This window comes from Candoia aspera, chromosome 10 (genome assembly GCF_035149785.1).
Source record: "Candoia aspera isolate rCanAsp1 chromosome 10, rCanAsp1.hap2, whole genome shotgun sequence".
In the NCBI taxonomy this organism is placed as follows: domain Eukaryota; kingdom Metazoa; phylum Chordata; class Lepidosauria; order Squamata; family Boidae; genus Candoia; species Candoia aspera.
In genome coordinates this window covers 21,840,941-21,865,406 of record NC_086162.1, presented here as the reverse complement: position 1 = coordinate 21,865,406, position 24,466 = coordinate 21,840,941, and the positions used below count along the sequence as shown (strand labels likewise).

At 44.4% G+C, this 24,466-nt stretch overlaps 1 protein-coding gene across 2 annotated transcripts in view; it reads right to left on the bottom strand.

Moving 5' to 3' along the window:
* The window catches only part of POU2F2 (POU class 2 homeobox 2), a 31,577-nt gene extending 8,056 nt beyond the window's left edge, over positions 1-23,521 (bottom strand). The window contains exons 1-14 of one of the 2 annotated variants that reach the window (XM_063312458.1): positions 23,402-23,521; positions 14,644-14,709; positions 12,783-12,817; positions 12,606-12,662; positions 10,518-10,649; positions 8,657-8,857; positions 8,197-8,302; positions 6,724-6,815; positions 5,721-5,882; positions 4,021-4,162; positions 3,300-3,448; positions 2,848-3,024; positions 1,218-1,284; positions 2-173 (exon numbers count right to left, since the gene is read on the bottom strand). In XM_063312458.1, the coding sequence (XP_063168528.1) occupies positions 2-173; positions 1,218-1,284; positions 2,848-3,024; positions 3,300-3,448; positions 4,021-4,162; positions 5,721-5,882; positions 6,724-6,815; positions 8,197-8,302; positions 8,657-8,857; positions 10,518-10,649; positions 12,606-12,662; positions 12,783-12,817; positions 14,644-14,709; positions 23,402-23,429 (1,586 nt within the window). In that variant the 5' untranslated portion in view covers positions 23,430-23,521. The remainder of the gene's footprint in view (position 1; positions 174-1,217; positions 1,285-2,847; positions 3,025-3,299; positions 3,449-4,020; positions 4,163-5,720; positions 5,883-6,723; positions 6,816-8,196; positions 8,303-8,656; positions 8,858-10,517; positions 10,650-12,605; positions 12,663-12,782; positions 12,818-14,643; positions 14,710-23,401) is intronic. The other variant, XM_063312457.1, reaches the window with a different exon arrangement.
* Positions 23,522-24,466: the final 945 nt, after the last annotated feature.

Sequence of the window (24,466 nt, the reverse complement as noted above, 5' to 3'; positions counted from 1 at the left end):
CCCTGTACTGGGATTCAGGCCTTGCAAGCTGAGAGCTGGATGACTGCTGCTCTGTGGACTGGGATTTGTGCTGTTGCTTGGGGGTGGCGTGGCCGAGTTGAGGGTGGTGCCCCCTGCTCCTACTGCTGTCCGACTGGGGGTCAGGGAGCAGACTGTTGGGGACAAGGTAGTAACTACCCCCAAAATAAGAAGAGGAAGTTAAAAGGGAGGTTCATCTGGAGGGGCTTCGTGCAGAGAACCCCAAGCTGGGTAGTCTGCCTTTATTTAGTAGCAACACCACCCTCCCCACACAGAAGTCAGTGGAAGGGAACGGCGTAATGTCTAAAATTTATTCCATTTATATCCTGCCTTTCTGCCCAATGACTTGGCTTGGCTACTGAATGTTCCTGAAACTCAGGAGAAGGTTTCAAGTGAGACTGGATCATCTCTGACTTTGTGCTGGGATGGGCAATTAAAGACACAGTCACCAGGGATGGCTGCAACTGTGGATCTTTGCTCTTAATTCTAGAATGGAATTATGACACAAAACCCAGCATTTGATGCAAAGCTCTGGTGTGCTTTGGCTTGCATTCAACTCTTGTCTATCTTACGGGGAATTATTTTTTTAAAAAATAGGCAGTGTTGGTGATGTACCAGGTTCTAGTGGCTATCACTACATCTTGTGCCAGGGTATTGGGTGTTTGTTATTTTTTGCATGAAGAAAAGTTTCATAGGGAGATGCTGCAGAATGTCTAGACCAGTGTTTTTCAAACTTGGGAACTTTTAAGATGTGTGGATGGGGAATTCTGGGAGTTGAAGTCCACACATCTTAAAGTTCCCAACTTTGAAAAACACTGGTCTAGAACATCCTGTGCTGGTTAATGAATATCTCATGTTCATCACTTGTAGGGCATTTGCTCTCAGCCCATGGAAAAATATCCCTGAAGTCAGGATCTTGCAGTGGGTGCAGCAATGGTCCAGGACCAATATGTCCAAGTGGCCCCTCCAATACGATCAGTCCCTGGTTCTGCCCTCTTACAGTCCAGAGTCCCAACAATCTCAAAAATCCCTCAACCCTTTATGGGTCAAAGTTCAGGATGCTCTTATACTCCTATGCCTAACAAGAGTTCAATTTTGCAGAGTACCAACAAGCTCTCATCACTCCACCCTAGTAAATTGTTCTAGGAGGAAGTAAAGGAAGGGAAAATAAGGTCCTCCTCAAAAGGGGGAGTGCGTACCTGTTGTGCTCAGACTACTGGAAGCCTGGGAGAGGGGCAAACTTGTGCCAGTGCCTGGGCTGGTCACCTGAGGAGATGCAGCACAAAAATACACATAGAGACAAGAACCTGTCACAGACATAACGGATAGAAATATGTAGCAAGCTTTCTCCCTTGTACCTCCAGGGGGCAGGAAAGACTTGCAAAAAGTACTATTTAGGACTTGTTGAAAGGAGGAGATAAGGCAAGAGGGCATCGGCCATAGTGAGTAGCACACTGATGACACCCAACGGTATCTCTCAACCCCTGGCTGACCACGCGATGTTGCCAAGCCTTGTACCAGTGCCTGGAGGCTGTTGGGGTCTGGATGGGGAGGAACGGGCTTAAACGCTATTCCAGCAAGATGAAGTAGCCGTGGGTTCATGGACTAGCCAGCTCTGAGGACTTCCCAAGTTTAGTTCTCCACGGGGTTGCATTTCCCCAGATGGAACTGGTGTGCAGTTTGGGGGTTTACCTGGACTGATAACTCCTGCTCAGAGAGCAAGTGGCAGCTGCGGCCAGGAAGGCCTTTGCATATATCCATCTTGTGCATCAATTGCACTCTTTCATGGAATGAGAAGAGTTTTTCATGGTTTCCTATGCTCTCATCTCAGGTCTGGGCTATAGCAATAGGGCTGCCTTTGAAGACCACTCAGAACTTATAGCTGGTCCAGAATGCAGCAGTAATTATGGGCATGTTTTGGTATGCCCATGTAATACTTGCTATGTGAGCTGCATGGTTTCCAGTAGGCTTCCAGATGCAGTTCGAGGTGCTGGTTGTCACCTACAAAGTGCTATGTGGCATAGGCCTGAATATCTGAGGGACCTTGTCTCCCCAAATGTTTCTGCTCCTCTCATAAGATCCAACAGAGTAGGCTTGCTTTGGGTCCCATCTATTAACCAGTGCCACTTTGTGGGTCCCAGGAGACGTGCCTTCTCTGTTGCCACACCTGCCCTCTGGAACAGCATTCCCACCAAGGTCAAACAGTCCTGACACTGCTGCCCTTCAAAAAAGCCTTGAAGACCAGGCTAGGATGGGATGAATCTGCTATGAAGGGGATATTTATGAATTTTGGTGGTTACAGTTTTTCCCTTGTATGACTGACTCCTTGTTTTGCTTTTCATGTTCTTTGTTTTAATCCTTGTACACTGTCTGGAGTCATTGATTAATGGGTGGCAGGCAGGAAGACAAGGAGGGCTGAGGAAGCTGCTACCATATATAAGAATTATCAAGTGAGAAGGTCAGGAGTATGTAAACACAACAGGATTGGAGGTGAAGTGAATGTAAATAAAATTGGCAGACAGAATTCTGCAAAAGGATTAGGTAGATAGGCATTCCTTTGAATGACATATCAAGGAGGAAAGATGGGCAACTATGTGACATGTGGAGGCAGGTCAGATATATTCAGATATATATGATCCATCCAGGGCTGTAGAACAAGGGCAAAGAAAGGGGTATGGGAAATACTAAACAAGATTATAGCAGGCAAAAATAATGTAAGACATGTCCTTCAAGGGAATTTTGCAAATGTCCAGAGATATAGCATGGGAAAGCCATAGACGAGGTCAACTGAGACAGATTGTCACGCATGAGAGAAGTGTGGGACTTTACCATGTGAGGGCTATAGCCAGGAGGCTTGCCCTGGGCAGGCAATATGGGAGCAGAGCTGCAAGGGTTGATCCGTTTCTCCTTCTGGCGGCGGTTGCAGAACCAGACACGAATCACCTCCTTCTCCATGTTCAATTGTTCGGCAATAAGTAGGATCTCCTCTGAGGTAGGCTTCTGGTTCTGTCGGGGGATATAGAAGTGTAAGAATAGCATCCATTCCTAGGGAGAAGTGAACAGCTGAAGGACGGGGAACAACTTGGGTATTTCTTTTATACTCTGAAGAATGGATAAAATCGATCAAAATCAATTTTAAATCGCACACCTTAGTGGGAGCATTAAAGAAAGCAGCACATGTGAAAACTTAAAGTTTCTTCTCCACTGCATGGCATAACTTATATTAATTTGGGGAGAGAAGGGGTGAGAGAAATGATGTTTCTTTGTAGGGAATTCCTTACCGCTAGAAAGCTTTTTTCCAATGCAAAGCGGACATTGGTCTCAATGCTGGTCCGTTTCTTGCGACGTCGGCCTGGCAGCCCATCAAAACCAAGGTTGGGGCTGCTCAGCTGGTTGGGGCTGGGAAGCGTGGAGTCCACAGACATTGTCTCTGTAACATGCCAAGGATGGACATTTACTCAACTCTCGAGTAACGCTCATGAGGCACGTCTACTATACGACTCGAACCCTTCTCTTTCTATCTGCCTCTTTCCAAATGCCCAATTTCATCAAACTTGATCATCTCCAGAAATGGCATTCCCTTTCTCTTCCACTTGATTGTAACTATGTATAACTGCATCCTATGATGATGGAGCAAACAAGAAAAAGCTTCTCTTTGGGGGGTAGTCTACCCTTTATGGGGCCATAAAGCCCACCACTCAGTCCCACTTGGGCTGTGCTACCCTATTTGCATTTTGTCAGCCTCAGACCAGGAAGGCCATTGCTTGGCCCATACTTCATGCTAAGCCATACATGTCACTCTTTACAGTGAACACGTTTTCTCACCGTTTAAGACCCCTTGGGGTCTCTTAGTCCCTCATCTCTCCTCTCTACCACCTGCACCTCCAAAAATTCTCTTTTCTGTCCCTCTCCGGCATTTTCAACAACCCTACACTCCTTCCCTCCCAGGCAGGCCATCCTGAGCAGGATTCAGCTTCATCACACGCGACTGTCTTTCCTTACCAGCATCATTCAGCCATTTCTCCAGAAGAGGTTTGAGTTTGCACATGTTCTTGAAGCTGAGGTTCAGTGCCTCAAAGCGTGAGATGGTTGTTTGGCTGAAGTCATTCCCATAAAGCTTCCCCATGGCCAGGCCCACGTCACCCTGTGGAAGATGAAGGGAAGGAAGGGGAGATAAGCAATTATTGAAAGTAGGCCAAGGCTGTGCGTTCCACCATTCCCTGCAAACAGAGAATTACAGACTGAGCAAAACTGTTGAGAGTTTTAGCTTTCACATCACCTATTTTTTAGCATTTCATATAAGCTTCAGTGTAGACCATGGACAATCAGCCTCTGCCCTCCATAGGTTTAGAAAGATAAAACCCCTGCACCCCAGGTATCACTTGGTATCCAGGGTAATGCAAGCTGCCATCCAAAACACTCTGGAGGATGCAACCTCAGGTTTATACTAACAAGCATAAAAAAGCAAGCAGCTTCCCTCTGCTTACATTCTTCAAATTACACACGTCACTCTTTACAAGGAACAAGTTTTCTCACCGTTTAAACCATCTCCACTTTTTTCCCTGGTGGACTGTCTGCTTTTGGTTTAATTAAAATGGTGCTTTTTAACTAGAATAATACAAAGGCCTTTTTTTTTTTAGTTTCAACCTGAAGAACTACTTGAAAGAGGGGACAGAAGCTTGCTTGCAGGTATCACAAGTGCCCAGGATTCTGCACAGCCCATCTCACTATAGAGCACGTTCCTCATTCTAATCCCCAATTTGATTCTGGGGCACAGATGGAATAGGTGACACAAACATGGAGAAGATGCAGAGCAGAGCACCTTAGATGGCAGACTCCTTCTCCATCAAGAGCAGGAACAGAATCCAGGTGCACCTGACCTCATCCAGCGATTTCAAAGGGAAGGAAGAGGGGCACAAAAAGTTCAAAGTGCTCCTTTGTCACCACTGTGTATTCCTTCCAGAATCAGTTTAGCTCTCAGTTCCAGTTGGTGGAGGACAACTGGAAGGATATGGTTGCAATTATACCTTGCTTCCCTTAAATCAAGGTTTCTCAACCAGGGTTCTGTGGCACCCTCAGTTTCTGCAAGAGGTCCCTAGGGGTTCCCTGGGAGATCACGATTTATTTAAAAAATTATTTCAAATTTGGGCAACTTCACACTAAAGAGATAAGTTTCATTCTTTATTTTTAGTTTAAGAACACCATTTGTGCACAGATACAGGCCTACCCATGAAACAAATAGAGTAATTTTGTAACTTCTGGCCTCTATTTGAGCCTGAATGGGCAGGGGTTCCCCAAGGCCTGAAAAATATTTCAAGAGTTCCTCCAGGATCATAGAGTTGAAAAAGGCTGCCTTAAATACTTGACGGACATAATGCTAGAAAAGACAGGACTTTTGTCTTGTCCAGCACGACTTCCTTACATGGCTATGCTATGTAAGGGCAAGACGTAGTTTCCTCGTCTTGGTGACATTATCAGGTAGCCGAATCCAGTTGGCTTTGTCATGGGGTTATCGTGCTCGGTGATTTTGACTGACTTGGATTCCACACCCAGGAAGAAGGTAACATACATTGTTATGGTTTAAAGCACCAAAGAAATGAGCAACTTCACACCATTTTCACTCCGCACTTATCTATTCTTCTTTCATTAGGGAGAGCAACATCTTACTCTGCCTAGTTTGGGCCGAGCATTTGGGTAGGTACCTGCGTGAAGCCCAGTTTGATGCGCCGCTGCTTGAAGGTGCGGGCGAACTGCTCCAGCTCCTCCAGGTCACTGGGCTCCTCGGGATGCGAAGGGGTCTCCAGGCATTTGGGCGGCTGTGAGTGAGTGAGGTGGGACTCGGGGAGGCCAGGCCGAGTCACTTGCTGGGCATGGGAAGAAACCGGAGAAATGGTAACCCAGGAGACACAGAATTACCAAACGCAAGTCCGGGCAGGCTGTATTACCGAACTGAAGGGGAACAATCTAACAACCTCACTACTCACCGTTCACTTAATAGCCCATGCTATGCCTGGGCCAAGATGGGAGGTACTTCCCACCAACAGTGGAAAAATCCACTTCCTTCTTTCCATGTTTGGGGGGTTAGGAATGGAGGGACGTGCTAAACTTTTTGCATCAAATGGGGAAAAAATGCACTTATGGTTTGTGGTTTTGATGATTAGGAAAAAAAATGGGTAATAGAAAAAAGGGAGCTTTTAAAAAAAATTGTAATCGTAAGAGCAGTGTTTCTGCTGGCTGGGGAATTCTGGGAGTTGAAGTCCACCCCTCTTAAAGTCGCCATGGTTCAGAAATGCTGCCATAGAGAAAGAATTCATTTTGTAATTGTACTTATATTTGCTGCAGAAGAAATCGGAAGCTGCTTCTATTTCTTTTTGTCCCCTCTTTCTGCACTTTTTCTTTTTTCTTTCTTTGCTCCTTTTACTTTTTAGTAGTTTGTGTTAGTTTTTATGTTCTTTGTAAAACTTTTGATAAAATTTATTTAAAAAAAAAAAGGAGTAGAAGCATTTGCTCACTGAGATTCAGGGCTCAAATTCTCGCAACTGAATTTATTACTGGAGAAAGTAAACCAGTATAATCGTTTTTTTTAAAAAAAGAAAACAAAAAGAACAGGGGCATAAGACCACAACCAGAATATTTGCACGGGATTTATTTCCTTCTTTACTGCACTGCGCCTCTTACACAGAGGACCCCTCCTTCCTCGCTCACCTGTGCTGGGAGTCCTGCACGAGGCTGGTTCGACAGGAGGCTCCCTGGATTTTGCTGAGGTAGCTGAAATAGATTTGGTGTCGGAAGCAGCCCTGTGGGGAAGAGAGGGAGGAAATGACTTTGCTTCGCTCTGAAGAGACCCAGCGTACTCTGGTCCTTTGTGTGCAAAGTTACAGCCCCGTTTAGTTCACTGGTAAGCAGCAACACCTGTAACAAGCTACAAGGGCATCAAAATGGCATGTGTATCATGACATCATCACACCAATGCCATAATTATATAACGTTGCCTTGGCATCTGATGCAAGTATGTAAATTGCATCGTGTGCACCAGGGATGTTTGCAGGGTATACAAGTAGTCCTCAACCTACAACTGTTCGTTTAGCAACCGTTCAAAGTTACGATGCTGCTGGAAAAAGTGACTTGTGACATTTACAACTATCACAACATCCCCATGGTCACATGATCAGAATTTGGGCGCTTGGCAACTGGCATGCATTTACGATAGATGCAGTGTCCCAGGATCATGTGATCGCCATTTGTGACCTTCCCAGCTGGCTTCCAACAAGCAGAACCAATGGGGAACCACATGTTTCACTTAACAACTGCATGATTTGCTTAACGACCACATGATTCACTTAATGACCACCACAAAATGTCATGAAATTGGGTGAGGTCATGTGGTGCCTCGCTTAATGACTGTGCCATTTAACGATGAATTTTCTGGTCCCTATTGCGGTCATAAGTCAAGGACTACCTGTAGTACAAAAAAAGTCAAGATGGCAGCTATGATGGTGTGATTGAAGTTCTGCACGTTATTTATGTACAATGTTGTGGACACCCTGCAGGTACCCCTGATTTGCATGATGGCACATATAAAATTCTTTGCCCCCCCCAGCCAAATGTGCACGTAACCGTAACAATCTTTGGACTCTTAAAAATTGTGTTTTCTTAAATCTGCTGCTTCTGCACTCAACTCCATTTCAGCAGCTTACTTTTCTTTTCGCTTTTCCATCTGTAGCTTTGCTCTAAAATTCATTTAAATGTTAAGAAAGAAGTTGGGCAGTGTAGCCTACATAAAGAATCCCTTTAATGTGAATAATGTAATTCAGGAAAAGCATATTAAGCGAGGTAAATTATTTTTAAAATGGCTGGTTGGGGAAATTGATTCCCACTGTCAGGCCTCCCAAGAAGAATGGAACAGAAAGTGCCCCAGATGTGGGAGACAACTGCAAGGACAGAGAAGTGATTGGGTGGGGTTAATTGGGGCCTGTCCGAAAATCCTTTCCCCAGAAGCAGTCCTCGCTGACCTACACTTCCCATCACCCCGCCTTCCCTAACCTACCGACATCCAGACGTCTTGCACCACAACCCGCCCATCCTTGCTGGCTATCAGGCAGGCTGCAGGTCCCAGCAACTGATTCTAGCCCATCTGGGGGGACGGCTGTCCCCTACCTGCAGGTGAAATCTTCTCACCTTGCTGTCCCTGCTGGGCCTGTGGCAGCAGGAACTGTGCAGGTGGCTGGAGGTGGTGCCCTGGGACGAGGACTAACTGCTGGAGCTGCAGCAGCTGCTGGATATCCTAGAGGAGAAAGAAGCGGGAGGAGAAATACGGTGGATTCATCTCTGCGCAGCACATTGATACCCAACTTTTTGACGAGGGTGAACTTCATCAGAGAGTCCTGGGAATTATACATGCCCTGAGAGCACCAGCACTTTTCTTCCGTAGAACTGTGGGTCCCCTGATCTTCCCAGAAAAGAGGCGATGACTACGTGACCAGTTTCAGTGGACAATACAGGCCGGCCCGTGCCTCGGGCCATTTTAGGACCCTCCAGGACTGATAGACCTCCCTTCGGTGGGGAGGTGACCTGGCAGTGCAGAAAACCTGTTGTGGCCGGCCCTGGAAAGCTCCCTGTTTCGTGCACAAGCCCTTACCTGTGCCGTGAGCTGGATTGGTTGGGACAAGGCCAGCTGGGGCGTCTGGGGCTGGCTCTGTGCTGCTGGCAGTTCAGCCCCGGGTTGCTGAGAGGCGGCAGCAGCGGCAGCAGCATTAGACTGCTGCACGGCAGCTGCCAAAAGCTGTGCTTGCGCCTGCTGCAGGAGCAGCTGCTGTTGGGCGGGCATCAGGGCAGTGAGCTGTATGGGAGAGGGCAAGAAGAAGGCAGCAGGGCGGGTAGCAAGCAGGAGGCAGAGAGACAATCCCACACGAAGAATGGAGATGAGAGAAGGAAGGGAGGGAGGGAGGGAGGGAGGGAGGGAGGCAAAGAGGATAAATCAGAGAGAAGGAAGAAGCAAGTTAGTCAACCACATTCCCTGCCCTCAGCAAAGAGCCAGAAACTTTCTCAAGTAGGGCAGCCATGCAGTTCTTCTCCTGACAGAGACTGGGCTCACGCACAAGGAGCACTTGGCCAGGTGGGAGAGAAGAGGGTGTGTTGCTCATTGTCATCTGGGGAAGTTCAGGGAAATGTGCACCTGTTGGATTTCTCCTTGTCCACTGGAAAAGGCACAGGAGGGATGGGGTGGGTCGCTGATAAGAGGGAAGCATCAGCAGAGCTTTACTACGCAGGGTGGGATCAGAGTGCCTTCCCTGACCACCTTTGGGGCAGAGGCTGAGCGATCTCCTCCTTCTTCTTCCCCAGCCTCCGTCCATCCGAGAAGAGCCCTGACATGCGCAACTGAAGAGAGAGTGGGGCTCCAAAACTACCTTCATTTTTTAGGCTCAGTCAGCCTTTCCCAATCTGATATAGACCAGTTGTCTGGGAATTATGGCTTTCATGGCACCTGCTTATGCTGTCGAGATGCCACCATATGGGGAAGGGTTGACCACAGAGCTCCAAACAAAATTCTTTCCAGCTATCTCCCACCTACCATCTTACCGTCATCATCTCCCACCTACCATCATCATCCATCATCCATGGAAACAGAAATAAAATAGTAGCACCAAAATACAAATAAGCCCTACTTGGTATTTCTTTACTATTTTGGATCACCCAGTAACTTAGCCAGAGTTTGATGTGGAAAAGACGCTTTTGATGTGCAAGAACAAGACTATTTAGTTCACGTACTCAAAATTCAGACGTGAGTGCTTAGCAAAAATGCAGGGGATAAATGGAATACATCAAGAAAATAAAATATTACCCCAAGATCAATCTCTCGAAATAATAGGAATGCAGCAATGTTTCAACAATATTCCCAAGTCAAGGCAGCATTGACCTTATCATACATGGCTTTTTCAATTATTCAATAGGTTTCTAAATAAATAATCATCTACATAAGTAACGTATAGACACAATAAACTATTTAAGTATGCTCGGCACAGAGCAGTGTTTCTGAACCTTGGCGACTTTAAGAGGGGTGGACTTCAACTCCCAGAATTCCCCAGCCAGCATTGCTGGCTGGGGAATTCTGGGAGTTGAAGTCCACCCCTCTTAAAGTCGCCAAGGTTCAGAAACGCTGTCTTAGAGAAAGAATTCATTTTGTAATTGTACTTATTTGAAGTACAATTGTACTTAGTAATTGTACTTAGTTGAAGTCCACCCCTCTTAAAGTCGCCAAGGTTCAGAAACGCTGTCATAAAGAGTCTCCATTTGTTGCACATATTGTATGATCTGACCCTAAAGAGAATGCCTGCTCTCTTGCCAGCAGACTGCAACCTCCCTCCTCCACTTTCTTCAACTGATTGCAATACGCAGCGTAGAAATAGTTCAAGAGGTTTTGTTCCCAGGAACATGATCGTTCTGTTCCACCTCACCTCACTTCACCCCAAAGTCGGTCCTGCGGTGCTGCAGAAACTTACCCCGGCAAGTTGGCTGCCTGCTAACATAAGCTGTGCCTGGGGTAGGTGCGGCTGCTGAGCTTGGGGGGCCGGGGCTGGGGCCGGGGCCGGGGCCGGGGCCGGAGGCATTTCTGTAGAGTCTTCAGCTTTGATCTGGAGGGGAATAATAATGATGATGATGATGATGATGGCAGTTTGCTTTCTAACTCCACATCTTTCTAGCCCTGCTGCTTCCTTCTTTTGCCCAAGCTCCATTATTACAAGTACAGAGTTGATGGCTTCTTTCTTGTGTGTGTGTGTGCGAGTTTTGTAAAGCCCTGAAGCTCCCTCCTCTGAAGAAAATAGTTCTGTCTCACTCTGGAACCAAGAGTCAAAAAAGGAAATGAGGCAGCTGTACGAAGTATCTTGCACTGGGCAGACGGAGCCTGGGGTTCCTGCAGGGAAAAGGGGGCGATTCAGTGGAGACCCTGAACTGCAGCCAAGATGCTGAGCACTTCGAGTTCAGGAATTCCAGGCAAGGCAATCCAAATTCTGCAACTTGAATATCTAATGCCACATTGCAGATATTTAGCAGCAAGCCCCTCGGAGGGACAAGAAACAATGCAATACATTCACATCCCGCCCACTGACCAGTGGAAGATGATTTATCGTTACTTGGCTTCCTGTTTTGCTGCCCGGGTTGGAGCGCAGGGAATTCCCCCCTTAAACCTATCTTGATTCACAAGTTCCTATCTTGCTGATAACAAAAGCACAGGGCACTTCCACTCAGGTTCCTCCTTTGCAAGCACAATTTTCACCTGCTATGACCAGCCCAGGCACTTGTTGGGAAGGTGTTTCAGGATTTCCATGGAAGCAGCCTGCCATCTGGGAAGGGCCACCTAGATTTGTTTGCATTATGGCAGAGAGTGCAACTTTTTAAATGATGTCAAAAGCTGAGCTGTTGAAGTTATCTAATTCTGTCTTCAATGTCTCAAAGAAAAAGAAAAAGGAACAGATTGTGGTTTGGGCAATATGCAAATTTTTTTCTGTAGAATCAGTTAATCAAAATGCAAGTGATTAATCCATTTATATATATATACACATACACACAGTCATGCCACAGCATCACTCCCTGGGCAAAGCAAGCTTTGAAGGTTTCTGTCTCATTTCAAAGCTTAACAGACCCGGGACAGACACAGATAGAGGGGCAATTAAAAAATTGGTGTGTTGAATGATGGGCTATGACACCCTTTTCCATCATACTGCTAAGACTTAAAAAGATTGTGTGTATATAGTCATTGACAAATAAGATGTTTGTATGCTTGTCATAAAGACCAGCCTATGCAGTTTTAAAGCTAGGAAAGCAGGCATAAGCCTAGACAGTATCCCCTGAGATTTGCATGGCCCCCACCTTGGCCTTATTACCCAGCCCTTAGGCTAATCTGGATGGCGCGGTCCTTCACAGAGATCTTGACTATGTGGAGATATTTTGATTTGTCTGTGTCGCCATTATATTCTGATAATTGTTGTTTTTTTATCTGTTTTTAATATTGTATACCACCCAGAGTTATTTTGAACTGGGCAGTCTTACAAATCCAATAAATTAAATTAAATTCATTGATAAAAGATAAATGCAAGTCACTACCGAAAAAATTAGCTTGAAGTATGGCCAATAAATAAATACAAATAACACCCCACTGCACTGGAGGAAGTTAATGTAGAGACAGAATTATCTGAAATGCCATCTCCTCTGCAGCAATCATAGCTACATCCAGGAGTCAGAACAGATATATAAACAGATTGATAATTATTACAATATGTGTGTGAACCAGCGAAGATGATTCTTCCATCATGCGAGTAGGTTATAGAGTCTTCATGTGGAGAAAGAAGGTGGCTACCTGAGAGGAACAGCATGATCTGGCATGTTAGGGTACAGTAAGAACACAGAGAGCTTGTTCCTTATCTGCAGTTTAGGCCAGATTCACAGGAATTCCACAGCTGGACTGTGTTGAAACCTTCTTGGTGATGGCTATTAGTATCACAGTTGAATTGGGCATTTGCTACCTCTTCCACCTATGGGAGAAAATTCCTCCTAGGGAAGAAATGGGACCGAGAAAAGACAGGACTTACCTTGGTGCCCGTGATGGTTGGGGATGGGGAGAACGGGGAAGGCTTGTTCTGCTGAGTCTAAAAGGGAGAACATGAAACAACATCAGCATTGACAATCTAAGACTGTGGCCCACCTCAAGATACTACTACTTCCCTAATCCCACTTTATACCTCCTGCTCCTGCCCAAATGTTCTCACCTGATGGTTTGTGTCAGGTCCATTTCTTTCTGTATCTAGAAGCAAAGAAGTTAAATTCACCACACAGGGTCCATACTAAAATAGTCTCAAGAATCCCCAGTTTGTTCTGAACAATCCACCCCTATCTCACATTCTCCATTATAGATCCCTCAGAGGCTGGTCCACCTGTTTTTTTCTCGCATTCCTTTATAGCTCCTGCGCCTACCTCTGCTGCTTACAGTGACCGGAAGAACTCCATTTCTGGTGACGAAGTTTCTACGATATTGCTGCGTTATTTCAAAATATAAATCACTGAGTTTAGGCCACTGATAACCCCTATGCGTTGGGATGGATAACACACTCCAGAACAACACATCAAGGGGTGAGCTGAATAAAAAGGAGACTTCAAATATGCCTAGAATACAATGCATTGTCTACTGCAGTGTTTCTCAACCTTGGTGACTTTAAGATGGGTGGACTTCTGGGTTTTCTGGGAGTTGAAGTCCACCCATCTTAAAAGTTGCCAAGGTTGAGAAACACTGGTCTAGTGTATTTTAAGTTCATACCCTTTGTTGGGACAACTCCAAAAACAAGATCACTGTGCAAGCCTTATTATGGCACTGATTTTTTTTTTATAGTGCTGATAAGGAAACAGAAGCAATCATCATTTTTGTGACACACAATGGTTCAATTTATTTACATAATTATATTTAGATACAGATAGATGCTTCTTCTATGTTGGTCTATGACTGTATTAAACAACTGATCTGATTTGATTTGATTTATGTGATCATCCATAATGCTTCATCATTAAAAAGTTATTCATGTGTCTGGTTAATGTTTGGTTTAGTTTAAGAATCATTCTGGAATGTTGGGCTTCTCTTCTTTCCTCTAAAACATAGTGGGGAATATTTTCCAGCTGGAGGGACAAAGTGGCTCTCAGAACATTCCCCACCTTCTCCTAATTCATTCCCTCCAACACCTTCTTTCGGAACAATCGCTCTCTGTCCCACCTTCCCTTCCTCCCTGCAGAGATGATTCTTCATGCCATCCACAAATGGAATATTCTTGGCAATTCATTAAGACAGAGTCACAAAGCACTTGCTCCCAGCTTCTCTTTGCACAGAGAATGGGATTCCCCAATGGAGCAAAATTGTCATTTTATTTTATTTTATTTTATTTTATTTATTTGGTGATGGTGGCCCACAGGGAGATTTTTCATCACTGCTTCAAGGGCTGAAGTGGCACAAAAAACCAATGAGTAACAATCCTTTGTACTAAACATTGCCTGATTCCTTCTGCTTGGTCCTCAGCCATTCTCCTTTGCTTAGTTCCTTATCCTTCCCAGAACAGTAACTGTTAATAGTTTTTTTTCACTGCTTCATTTCTCAGTGCACTGAGGACCCCTCCTCCCTTTCTTCCTCATTCTCTCTTGTTCCCCTTCATCCGCTGCTTCTGGTACTAAATCCGATTCATGGTCAAAACTGGCTAAGGCAATACAGTGGCACTGAGGTATCTCAGCAGTATATTAATACTATATACTGGACATAAATGCTCTGTTATATCTTGCAGACGACTGGAAAAAATTATATATATGAAAGCCAATTTCTGGGTTCAAGACTGACTTTTCTGGCAAGGCTATCCAATGGAAAGATGGGAGTCTGACCCTGCAGGACTCATCTTTATTTATTCATTCACCTGCTTACTGTATTTCTAGTATTTTCTTAAATTTAAAAGGAGAAGGAAAATGAATTAGCTTCAAAGAGGCCACAGTTGCGGAGAGTGAAGGGAAAGGCGTGTTCTCATTTCAACCAGCCTCCCCAAGAGCCTTTTGCTATTAATGAATAAATACACTCTTATCCTTCCCATCAAACCAGCTTACCCGTGTGTTCTTCTTGCAGCTCCAGCCGCACCTTCTCCAGTTCCAAGGGCTTAGACATTCTTACTTCTATGAAAAAAAGGAAGGAAAAAGAATGGAAAGGAAAATGCCGATGAGTGCTGAACATAAAGGCACACTGTAAAAGGGACCAGAAATCAGTGCCAAATCTATATAACTTGGCTTCGACCAAACAAACAAATGGAAAACTGAGAAATGGAAAGAAACCAACATTATTGATGGATTTAAAAAGGAAGAAATTAAAAAAAAAATCCAAAACTGTCAGGTTTGCCCATTCCTACTTTTTCGTATCGGCACTGCAGAATTCAAACTGTATAAAATCTGAAAATAAATGCCCAATGCAGGACAAATTAGTCTAACATTGCATAACTTTGAAATGTCTGAAACTATTGCTTGTGGGTTTTCTGTGTTTTAATCTTTCTAAGCTGCCCAGAGTCACTGGTGTGAGATGGGCAGCTATATTAAAAAAAAAAAAAAAAAAGTGGGCAGACTATTGCCTGCATATTTTTTTTTTCCTAAATCTCCTCCCAGAAATAAAATGGTTTAATCTTGGTTTTATTTTTAATGAAAACTGTAATTCAGCAAGCAGCCTAAAATACCCCTGAGAGATCCAGGCTACACAGCTACGTTCCTGCTTGGAACACAGGAGCCCCCTCTCTTGTCCCCATAAGAGACTCTCACCTAAAACCAAACCTTTTGCTGAGCACGTTACAAAAGATCTTTAAAAGAGAAAACATTTTAAAACATTTGGGCAACAAATGCATGGATGGATTGAACAGGCACAGAGGAAACAGAAATGAATGTATACTTTGTTCGGGCTAAATACTGGAGCTGCAGAAATCTGGATGACCACTAGATTTTGCTGCCATCCAGTGATCATCTAGATTTTTGCAGCCCAGCTATGGTACCCTTAACTGTGTCAAGAATTTGTGATTCTTTCTATTTACTTTTCAGCATCTAAACACCTCCTCTATGGTGGGTAGGTAATACAATAAAATAATACAAAACTCCAATAAATAAAATAACATCCAAGGTGCTCAGAAGCCACCAAGGCCAAAAGATGCTCAAACCAAATGGTTCTCAGTTGTCCGTGAAATGCAAGCAGGGACCGGGGAGAGTATTCCAAACAGTGGGGGCCAGCACTGGAAGGTCTGTTGCCTGGTTCACTCCCCATGGAACTTGTAAGGAAGGGGAACCCCTCAACAGGCCCCCGGCTCCCTCTAGATATCAGGACCAGATGGGCACATTCTGTTCTAGAAAGGCATTGCCTGATATTCTCCTAGGACAACTACTGTTTTCAGGAATCTGTTGTTGTGGGATGGGGTTACAATCACTGGCTTTAACAGAGGGTTAACACAGCCACGGAGAAGAAAAGGTATGTCGCTGCCTATTGGCTTTGTGAAATGGCACTGAAGCTATTGCTGGAGGGAGGACAGAAGGGTAAGGCGGTTACCTTCAAGTCTTACTTGTGGTTTTTCCTGAGACATCTGGTTACCTCGATCAAAAGGACTTTGCCCTGATATATCATCGTTCTTCCTAAAGCATCTTCTCCCATTATAGTTGAGAAAAATAACCTACTTCTGACAAGTTGCTTCAATAGTTGAGAACCAGGCTTATTCCCATTCTGAGGCAGGAAGCAAAGCCACCCTAGGCAGGAAGTTTGTACTTTTAACCCTGAGTCTGCCCATTATTAGTGGATAGATGTGAAAGGCTCCATCATGGGCATGGACCTGATGAAGCTTTATTTATTGATTTCTTTCCAAGAAATTATGCTAACTGGTTGTTGGTAGTATTCATAGTGCCAGCCCTCTCATTAGATAGAGTGAGGCAGTGGTCTCTGGCAGCAGATGCTGGGAGTGGCCAGCCCTGGCAATCCACCAGCTTGGATTTCCTGGCTGTTTTCCTCTTTTAGAGAATACTACAGTATATATACTAAATAACCTGCCCTAGCCAAATCTAAACTATGTAATCTAATCTAGTGGCATCAGGACTGCAAAAGGACACCATCCCATCACTAGCGTCCAGCCAACTTCTGTTCATGGTCCATTAGATGCACAAGAATCTACAGGTTTGCATTATGATGTCATCATCAGCCAAGATACTTCACTCTTTCCAGCAGTGATGTTCTGCCATTGGGTAATCTCATAACCACCACTTTTTTAAACCTAGCATAATACTCTGTCTTTTTAACCTTCCTGAATTAATTGGTGTCATTAACAAACACAACTGCTTTACAGCTCACCTTCTTACCTATATTGTTTCTCCTTAAAATGCTGTCCCATTTCATACAGATCTAATTCCAATCAATGTAGAAGACAGTCTGAGAAGGAAGGAAGGAAGGAAGGAAGGAAGGAAGGAAGGAAGGAAGGAAGGAAGGAAGGAAGGAAGGAAGGAAGGAAGGAAGGAAGGAAGGGCTTTTCCTACCTATTAATTACTTGTCCCTGACTTCACTGATTGATAATAAGGACTTTCCACGCCCAGAGTTGTGTCTGAGGTGGGTGGTAGAAAAATGTGCTGGCTGGCTGGCTGGCTGGCTAGACAGACAGACAGAGTACTGCTAATGCTAAATCCTCACTAACATGGTTTTAGTTTAAAGGAATCCCATTTCACATTGTTTAGCAGGCCCTCTATTTTTCAGGGAGACTGCACATTTTTCTCAAGTAGTTCAAACATTCAGAACAGGAGGCCTACACCATCTTCTATTTCTCCAGGTTAGGACAGAATGGCATAAAAGATACAGACATAGCAAAATCTTTTGCAGGTTCCTGAAACCATAGCCACCTATTCTCACCTCAACCCCCAAAATTCCCACCCACCTGCACCAAAGAACGCAGCACAAAAAGGCATGCTGTTATAGCATGTCCGAAGAGTGTCACATCCATCACTTAGCCAAAAGTAAAGAGGGTGGGGTTTGACTATAGTCCTCCTTCACACACACAAACACACACACACATTTGATGTCCCACCATTGCAATTTAAGCACTTGGGTGGCTTGAAGTAGGGTGGAATGACACCCAGACTTGCATTCCTAAGAGCATGAAATGACTAAGTTCCGATGGGACTGAACCTTCATAAGATGTAACTGAAAGTGAGTGAAAACAATCCACCTCAGCTTGTCTTCTGCAATGGAAAACGTTCATGAGCATATTGCCCCTGGTCTCCACCTTCTTCCTGACCAAAGGAATGACGTTTAACCCTTGTCCTCTAGGGCTCTTCTAGTCCAATTCCACTTGCCTTGGCCTTTACCTCCTACCTCATTGCCTCAAGGGCTAGATGATAGAAGGTTAGAGCATTCCATCCAAGTTGCTGCATCTGGTCCCATCCTCCCACTCTGAGCAAGCTTGGTTGTTCTTCTCTGATTTGCATAAACTTAATGAGTCATACTAATAAAGGAGATGAAGCCTTTTCGAATTAAGGAAAATCTCAGGACAGATCTGGTGGGGCACAAAGAAGTCTCAGGAACCCTCTTGGTTTTCTCATTGCGTGAATATCAACAAGCAATGACTGCATAATATTGAGTACAAAACACAGGGAGGTGTTTACTATCATCACATGGGCCAGAAGCCGCTAAGTTATTTAATCCAGCACATATGTAAACAGTTCTAACTATACCTTGCCCTGACTACAGTTGACCATTTTCAATCCCAATGGTAAAATTCTCCTTCCCATTTAGCAGGCTACCCTTTTTCTAGTGATAATTGAATTATTCTACCTTTGAACCCCACTTTTTCTCTACAGGAGGGGCGTGCAACCTTTTCAGTGCTGCGGGCTGCACTTAACATTTGGGGAGAGGCAATGTGGGTAGGGCCCTTTTTTTTCCCCTTCAGAAAGTTCGAGAAATTTTTTTGTTTTTCATCTCTTTACTCCTCCTAAAGGCAGGAAATTATGTTATCGGTTTACAGCAGCCGATTATATTCAGAGGGCTTCCAGAGTTGGGGCTGCAAAGGTGCCCAGCTTTGCTCTATGGAGCTCTAGGCAGTGTGTATGGGGAGTCATTTTATTTATCCCCATAACAAAAAAGCTGTGAAATAGTTTGGGCAGAAAGAGACATCACCTCTGAGCTCATGGTCAAGTGGGGACTTGATCTTGGTCTTCTTGCTACCAATCCAATCTTCTAATCACCACCTCATACTAACTATGCGCTGTGTTTTCTGGTCAGAGGATTACTTTTGCACCTGATCAAAACCAAGGGAGGAGTAAAATTTCTGGTTTTGACAGGATGATACAGAGAGCTGACCATAGAGGTGTTTAAACAATCCTTATGGGAGTCAATGGGACAGTTGGGTGGTCTACGTGTTCCTGCCAAATGGAAAGGAGAATCATCTTCTATCAGGTGGTCCATCTCTGGGCTGTCATGTAGTGGCCATCTGGATTTCTTCAGCCCAGTTCTGGTAGCTCTATTGTGAAGATATGGAAGAAATGCCTTTGGCCAACTGATGGATCAAGCAGTCACTTGCTCAGTGTGGTAAATGCTTATCTGTGTTCTCCTATTCATTCAACACCAGTCGGAATCCCACTTGGTCTGTAAGCAAACACTGAAAGCTATCGCTTGTAAAAACTGGACATCAGAGGAGGAGTTCAACCAGTGCCATCACTGATTTTACCTTCATACTATGAGAAGGATAAGTCCAACAGATTTAGCCAAACATGCCCCTATTAAAGACACAGCAGTCATAACAAAAACAGGAAGGAAGGAAACAAACCTTTTCAGCATCTATCATTACATTCCCTCATCTACTTCGTATTAAAAAACAATCCTTAGAAGATAGCTCCATTCCTACTTCCCCCTGCCTTCTGCCAGTTCTCAGGTTATGCCATGCAGGAAAAAAAAGAAGCAAAATATTCTCAGAACTTGCAACTAAATGTTGAGACTTATAACTAAAGGTTGCTAGATAAAATTATCCTTATCCAGGGCCCATCCTGCCCCTGTTTCTACAGTAGTCAGTTTTATTCTTTTTCCAGTCTGGTTTTCTCTTTCACTCCTCCTCAGGAAGCTAGCAGGCTGAAATATGGGACACTTCTGCTCTACTCCCCCCCCAGGTTTTTTTCTTCCATTTTTCAAAGTAATTTGGCCAATCTGGTGGTTCCCAAAACCTTCTGATATATTCTTTTGTGCAAGGCTAATGCCATTCTAACTAGAGTTTGCACTTGGAGAACTGAATTCCCGTAGTAAAATGAATTTCAGGACCACAAGGAATTATGTTTGCTATCTTTTTAACTGACTCCAACAGAGAGATAGCAAACAGATGGAGCTTTTTCCTGGTACAGCAAATGCATAAGTTCATACCCCAGCTTCTTTCTATCAAGCCCACCCTGAAGACACAGTGTAATACAGGGCAAATGGCAGTCTCATATATCCGCCACGATCTGCACAACTGGCATTTATTGCTGCAAGCATTCTGTAATAAGGGAATAATCATGGCTACGATACCAGCTGGAGAAAAAAAATCAGAAATGTCAATCTATAATCTGTGATCAAAGATAATAGAGAGGCATTATGTTCATAAGAATCAAATTGGTTTTGAGACAGAATAGAAGCTGAAAGGGAGGTTTTTATGAGAGAGATAAAAATACCTCTTAGGTGTATATATTGTGTAATGCACAGCCAAAATATAATGAAGCCTATTTTAAAGTTAAATTCATCTTCTCATCAACAATGTCCTAATTTCTTCAGAGTTGAAAGAAATTCAAGCGTCATTCTCATTTTGGATAAAAGCACCCAGGATTGGATTTTCTTAAGCAAATTTCACCTGGAATTGTGTTTCTGTTCATGTGTCTCTAACAAGGCTTCTGACATGCAGAAATTCAATAGGCAAAGCTTTTCTTGATATGCAGAAAACGAATGGAGAGCTAATCCTTGACTGAATTTCTGCATGCCAAGGAGTTTACAGGACAAATACTGTACAGCAGGAACTCCTAACTCATAATAAAGGCTGAAAAGTCCAGCAAGGGGGGAAAAAAGTAGTTCTGAAGTATCTTTATTTATTCATTTATTTATTTTTCTAATTTCAAATTTCCATCACCGCCCATTTCCCCCAAAAAGGGGGACTCTGGGCAGTATCTTCCTACTTTATCTTTATTTAGAGGGGAAACAATTTTCCAGGTGGTATGCTGGGTGTAGAGTCACTACACAGAACTGCAGAAGATACCATTTCTGTAAATTGGGGGGTGGGGTCCTACTAAAATTTTTGCTGATTTTCTGTACAAGACCTTGATAAAGTGTTCCGTACAAGTCCTTGATACAGCTGCCCAGAAAGTCCAAATAAACGAGCAGGTAAAGTATGTAAAGTATTAAAGATGGTAAGATGGCAAAGTATGGCTGTGTATTGAAACACTGAATATGGGATGTGTCTGACTCTTTTGTTCATTTTTCACTCAAGTAACCAGTCTGCAATACAGCACTGTTAAAAAAGTTTAATCTGCTATAGATTAAAAATAAAAAAGCTCATTGTTTCATCCGAATGATGTTGATTGGGTTGAGGAAGGTCAACAGCAACGAATTCTAGTTAAAAGTGATATAAAAACGGATGTCGTTATTTTTGTGTTCTTGTCGACATTGTTGATTTTGCTTCTATATTATTATTTCCAGCACTGTTTCACTCCTTAACTATGAGCATTATTTGAATTTTTAGATGTTGTAAGCCACCTTGTGAAGGTTTTTCTCTAAAGAAGGACTCCAAATAATTTAAACAAGCAAACAGTAGGTTGGGGTTGATCACTGGGTTGAACCCTGTGCTAGAGTAGTCAGACCAAAGGCATCACTGATTTGGTTGCTGAAGATTTTTTAAGAGAAGGAGATGGAGGAAATGCAGATAGAAAGAAAAGGAAAAACAGACAGGGAGCAGGAGAGGCAGAGACAAGAAAACATGGCTAAATACATAAATTTTGCTAAGCCATAAATGACGGTATGTTTTTCAGAGCTACAGGCTCCAAATAACAAGGGCTCATATCTTGTGCTAATCCAAAATGAAACCAATGAAATTATAGCTTATTTGTAAAATAACTAGCAAGAGGGAGAGAATAATGCACGCTCCAGAATGGAAAAGTAGGTCTAGTGTTACAGATTAGGGTTGAAGATGCGTCTGGAATCAGAAATGGTTCAGAACCACTACTTTGACTATGTCTGTTTCTGCTCTGCTCCCAAGCCTTTATCAGCCACCAGTCTTACAGGCACAGAGTAAGTAAAACTGTTTCCCTTCTCTTAGAATTTCCAAATGAGGAAAACCTTCACTTGCTGAATGTCTGAGAATCAAGTGGATGTCCCAAAAACACAAGCAGGCAGGGTGAAAGAAAGTGGCAACTTCTCTGATGAAATTCAGAGTTCCTGGAGGCATGAAGTATTGCAGAAATTTTTACTAAGCTGGGCTTATTCTTGGTGGAACACACCACAGGTTGGAAAAATTGTACCCGGTGGGATTTTCTCTTTAAGGAGTTCACGAGATACAGGAAGCCTTTCAGGAAGAGCTGGCCATTTTGTCAGGACCAGGGATTTGCTTTCCATCCCCCCCTCTCCAAATTGCTGGCCACTCTTTGTCGGCTTTCACTTCTGCTTCCCTTTCACATTTTTAGATGGTTTAAAAACAGCCTCCAATTTACTGAAACTTGAACTAAAAACAGAAGCCCCAAAACCAGCCTCCTTGGTAGCTCCGGGCAGAGCTCCTCCTCTTCCTCGCCAGCCCTAGTTCCCCTGCCTCACTTTCTACGGCTCCTTCATCGCAGAAAAGTTGGGATCAAAAACACTGGGGTGGCCTGTTGTAAAAGGAGGTAGGGCTCATCCGCTTTGCAGGTTTCCAAAGAAAGGGGGCTTTCCCACTTTTGCCTGCCTGCCTCCCAAAATGTATCTTGCACGCCAAGGAAAGTCCACTAAAACAATTCTCTTCCAAACGACAAACCCTGCCTTCAGTTTAGCAGTCGGATCACCCTACAAAACACAGAAATAAACAATGCAATGCTTTCAGCCAAGGCCAACATCTGGCCTGCTGATATGCCCTGAACAACTTCTTAATCTGCAGAGATCAGCAGAAAAAACTTCACAGCAAGGAAAGGAACAGTGATTGTGTATCAAACCGCTGTCTGGGGCACAGCGACAGTGGCTGGTTGACAAGACAGTCAAACCCTCGCCAGTGCTCCTAGTTAGACTATCCTCCTTTTCCAACCAGGGATCCAGTGGCTTGAATAGCTGGACAGAAATCCAGTAGGTATAGCTTACCCTCTGCTGGTTGGGAAAGCTTTCGTGTTTAATTTATATCTAGCAAGCAGATCTTTGGTGTAGGGTTGCTCCATACTTCCCAAAGTCCTCTCATCCTTAGGCATCACTGAGTGCTGCCACTCCCCTTACAACCACTTCCTACCCTCTCCCCCTGATCTCAGGCTTACTAGGACCTCTCCCAGTACTGTCCTCTCCCTCCCTTCACCCCATGCAAGACAGGACTGGAGGCAGACAAAATTTGTTGTGACATCCTCCATTACTTGTCTGCAGATCAGGGTTTGTTTCAATGAGCCCTGAAGCTTACGACAGAGCAATTATGAGTTCCAAAGCAGGACCAGCGGCAGCCAAGAAGGTCAGCAATGCTTCTGCCCTATCGCCGCACCCTGCCTGTGGCCGGCCTCCCCTACATTCAACTTTTTCTTGGCATCGAAGAAATCTCCAGAAGAAGATGGCAATGCGTTCCAGAGAGAGAGCTGGAAAGAAAGCAATGGGAGGGAGATGTCTCCAAGTTGCAGTGTGCCCCTCACTGCTTACCTGTTGCCCACAGTCCCGAGTTCACCATGGCTATGATTCTTCTGCTGTGGAAGAGACAGCCCCGAAGGGCCCTGCCTGCCAGCGACGGCTGGTACTTGTTCCAGAGAGGAAAAAGCAGGTGGCAGGACAAGGAAGGGCCTCAGAGCTAGGGGCAGGTCTGGGGAGTCCCCGGGTGCTTGAGAAGCAAGAACAGTGAATGTGGCAGGAAGCAGCTGGGAGGAAGAAGCCATGGCAGGGTGTGTGTGTGGGGGAGTGAAGAACACTGCAAGGACTGACACGCAGCAAATATATGTACGTGTACAATTGCCATGGCACCCTGCTGTGTCAAAAGTTCGGGGGGCCCTTCCAGACTGCTAGTCAAGGGTAGTTCAAAGGATCTGTATAACATCTGGGTGTTCCAAGGCTATTGCCGAATAGCTGAGGATGGGCACAGAGAAGGTTTCTCTTGCATTTTAAACATATTGTTTCCAAATATCATTTGGAATGTCATTTGGAATCTTTCTGTTGGCATTAAGAGTTAAACAACAGCCTATATTTTCATCCCCAAAATAACTGGGGGTGGGTTTGCCCAAATGCTAGTCTTAGCTAACATGGGGTTGGGTAGTTTTTGGGTTAGTATACCGCAGAAGGTATACTAAGGGACGCGGTAGCGCTGGGGGTTAAACCGCTGAGCTGCTGAGCTTGCCGATCGGAAGGTCGGCGGTTCGAATCTGCGTGACGGGGTAAGCTCCCGTTGCTAGTCCCAGCTCCTGCCAACCTAGCAGTTCGAAAACATGCAAATGTGAGTAGATCAATATCAATAGGTACCGCTTCGGCGGGCAGGTGACGGCGTTCCGTTTAGTCATGCCGGCCACATGACCATGGAAGTGTCTACGGACAAACGCCGGCTCTTCGGCTTTGAAACGGAGATGAGCACCGCCCCCTAGAGTCGGACACGACTGGACTTAATGTCAAGGGAAACTTTTAGCTTTACCCTATACTGCAGAAACCCAAACACCGCCTTACTATGTTGAGTGGACCAGGACATTGCATTAAACCACATGCCTGGTTTATTCAGGCATGACC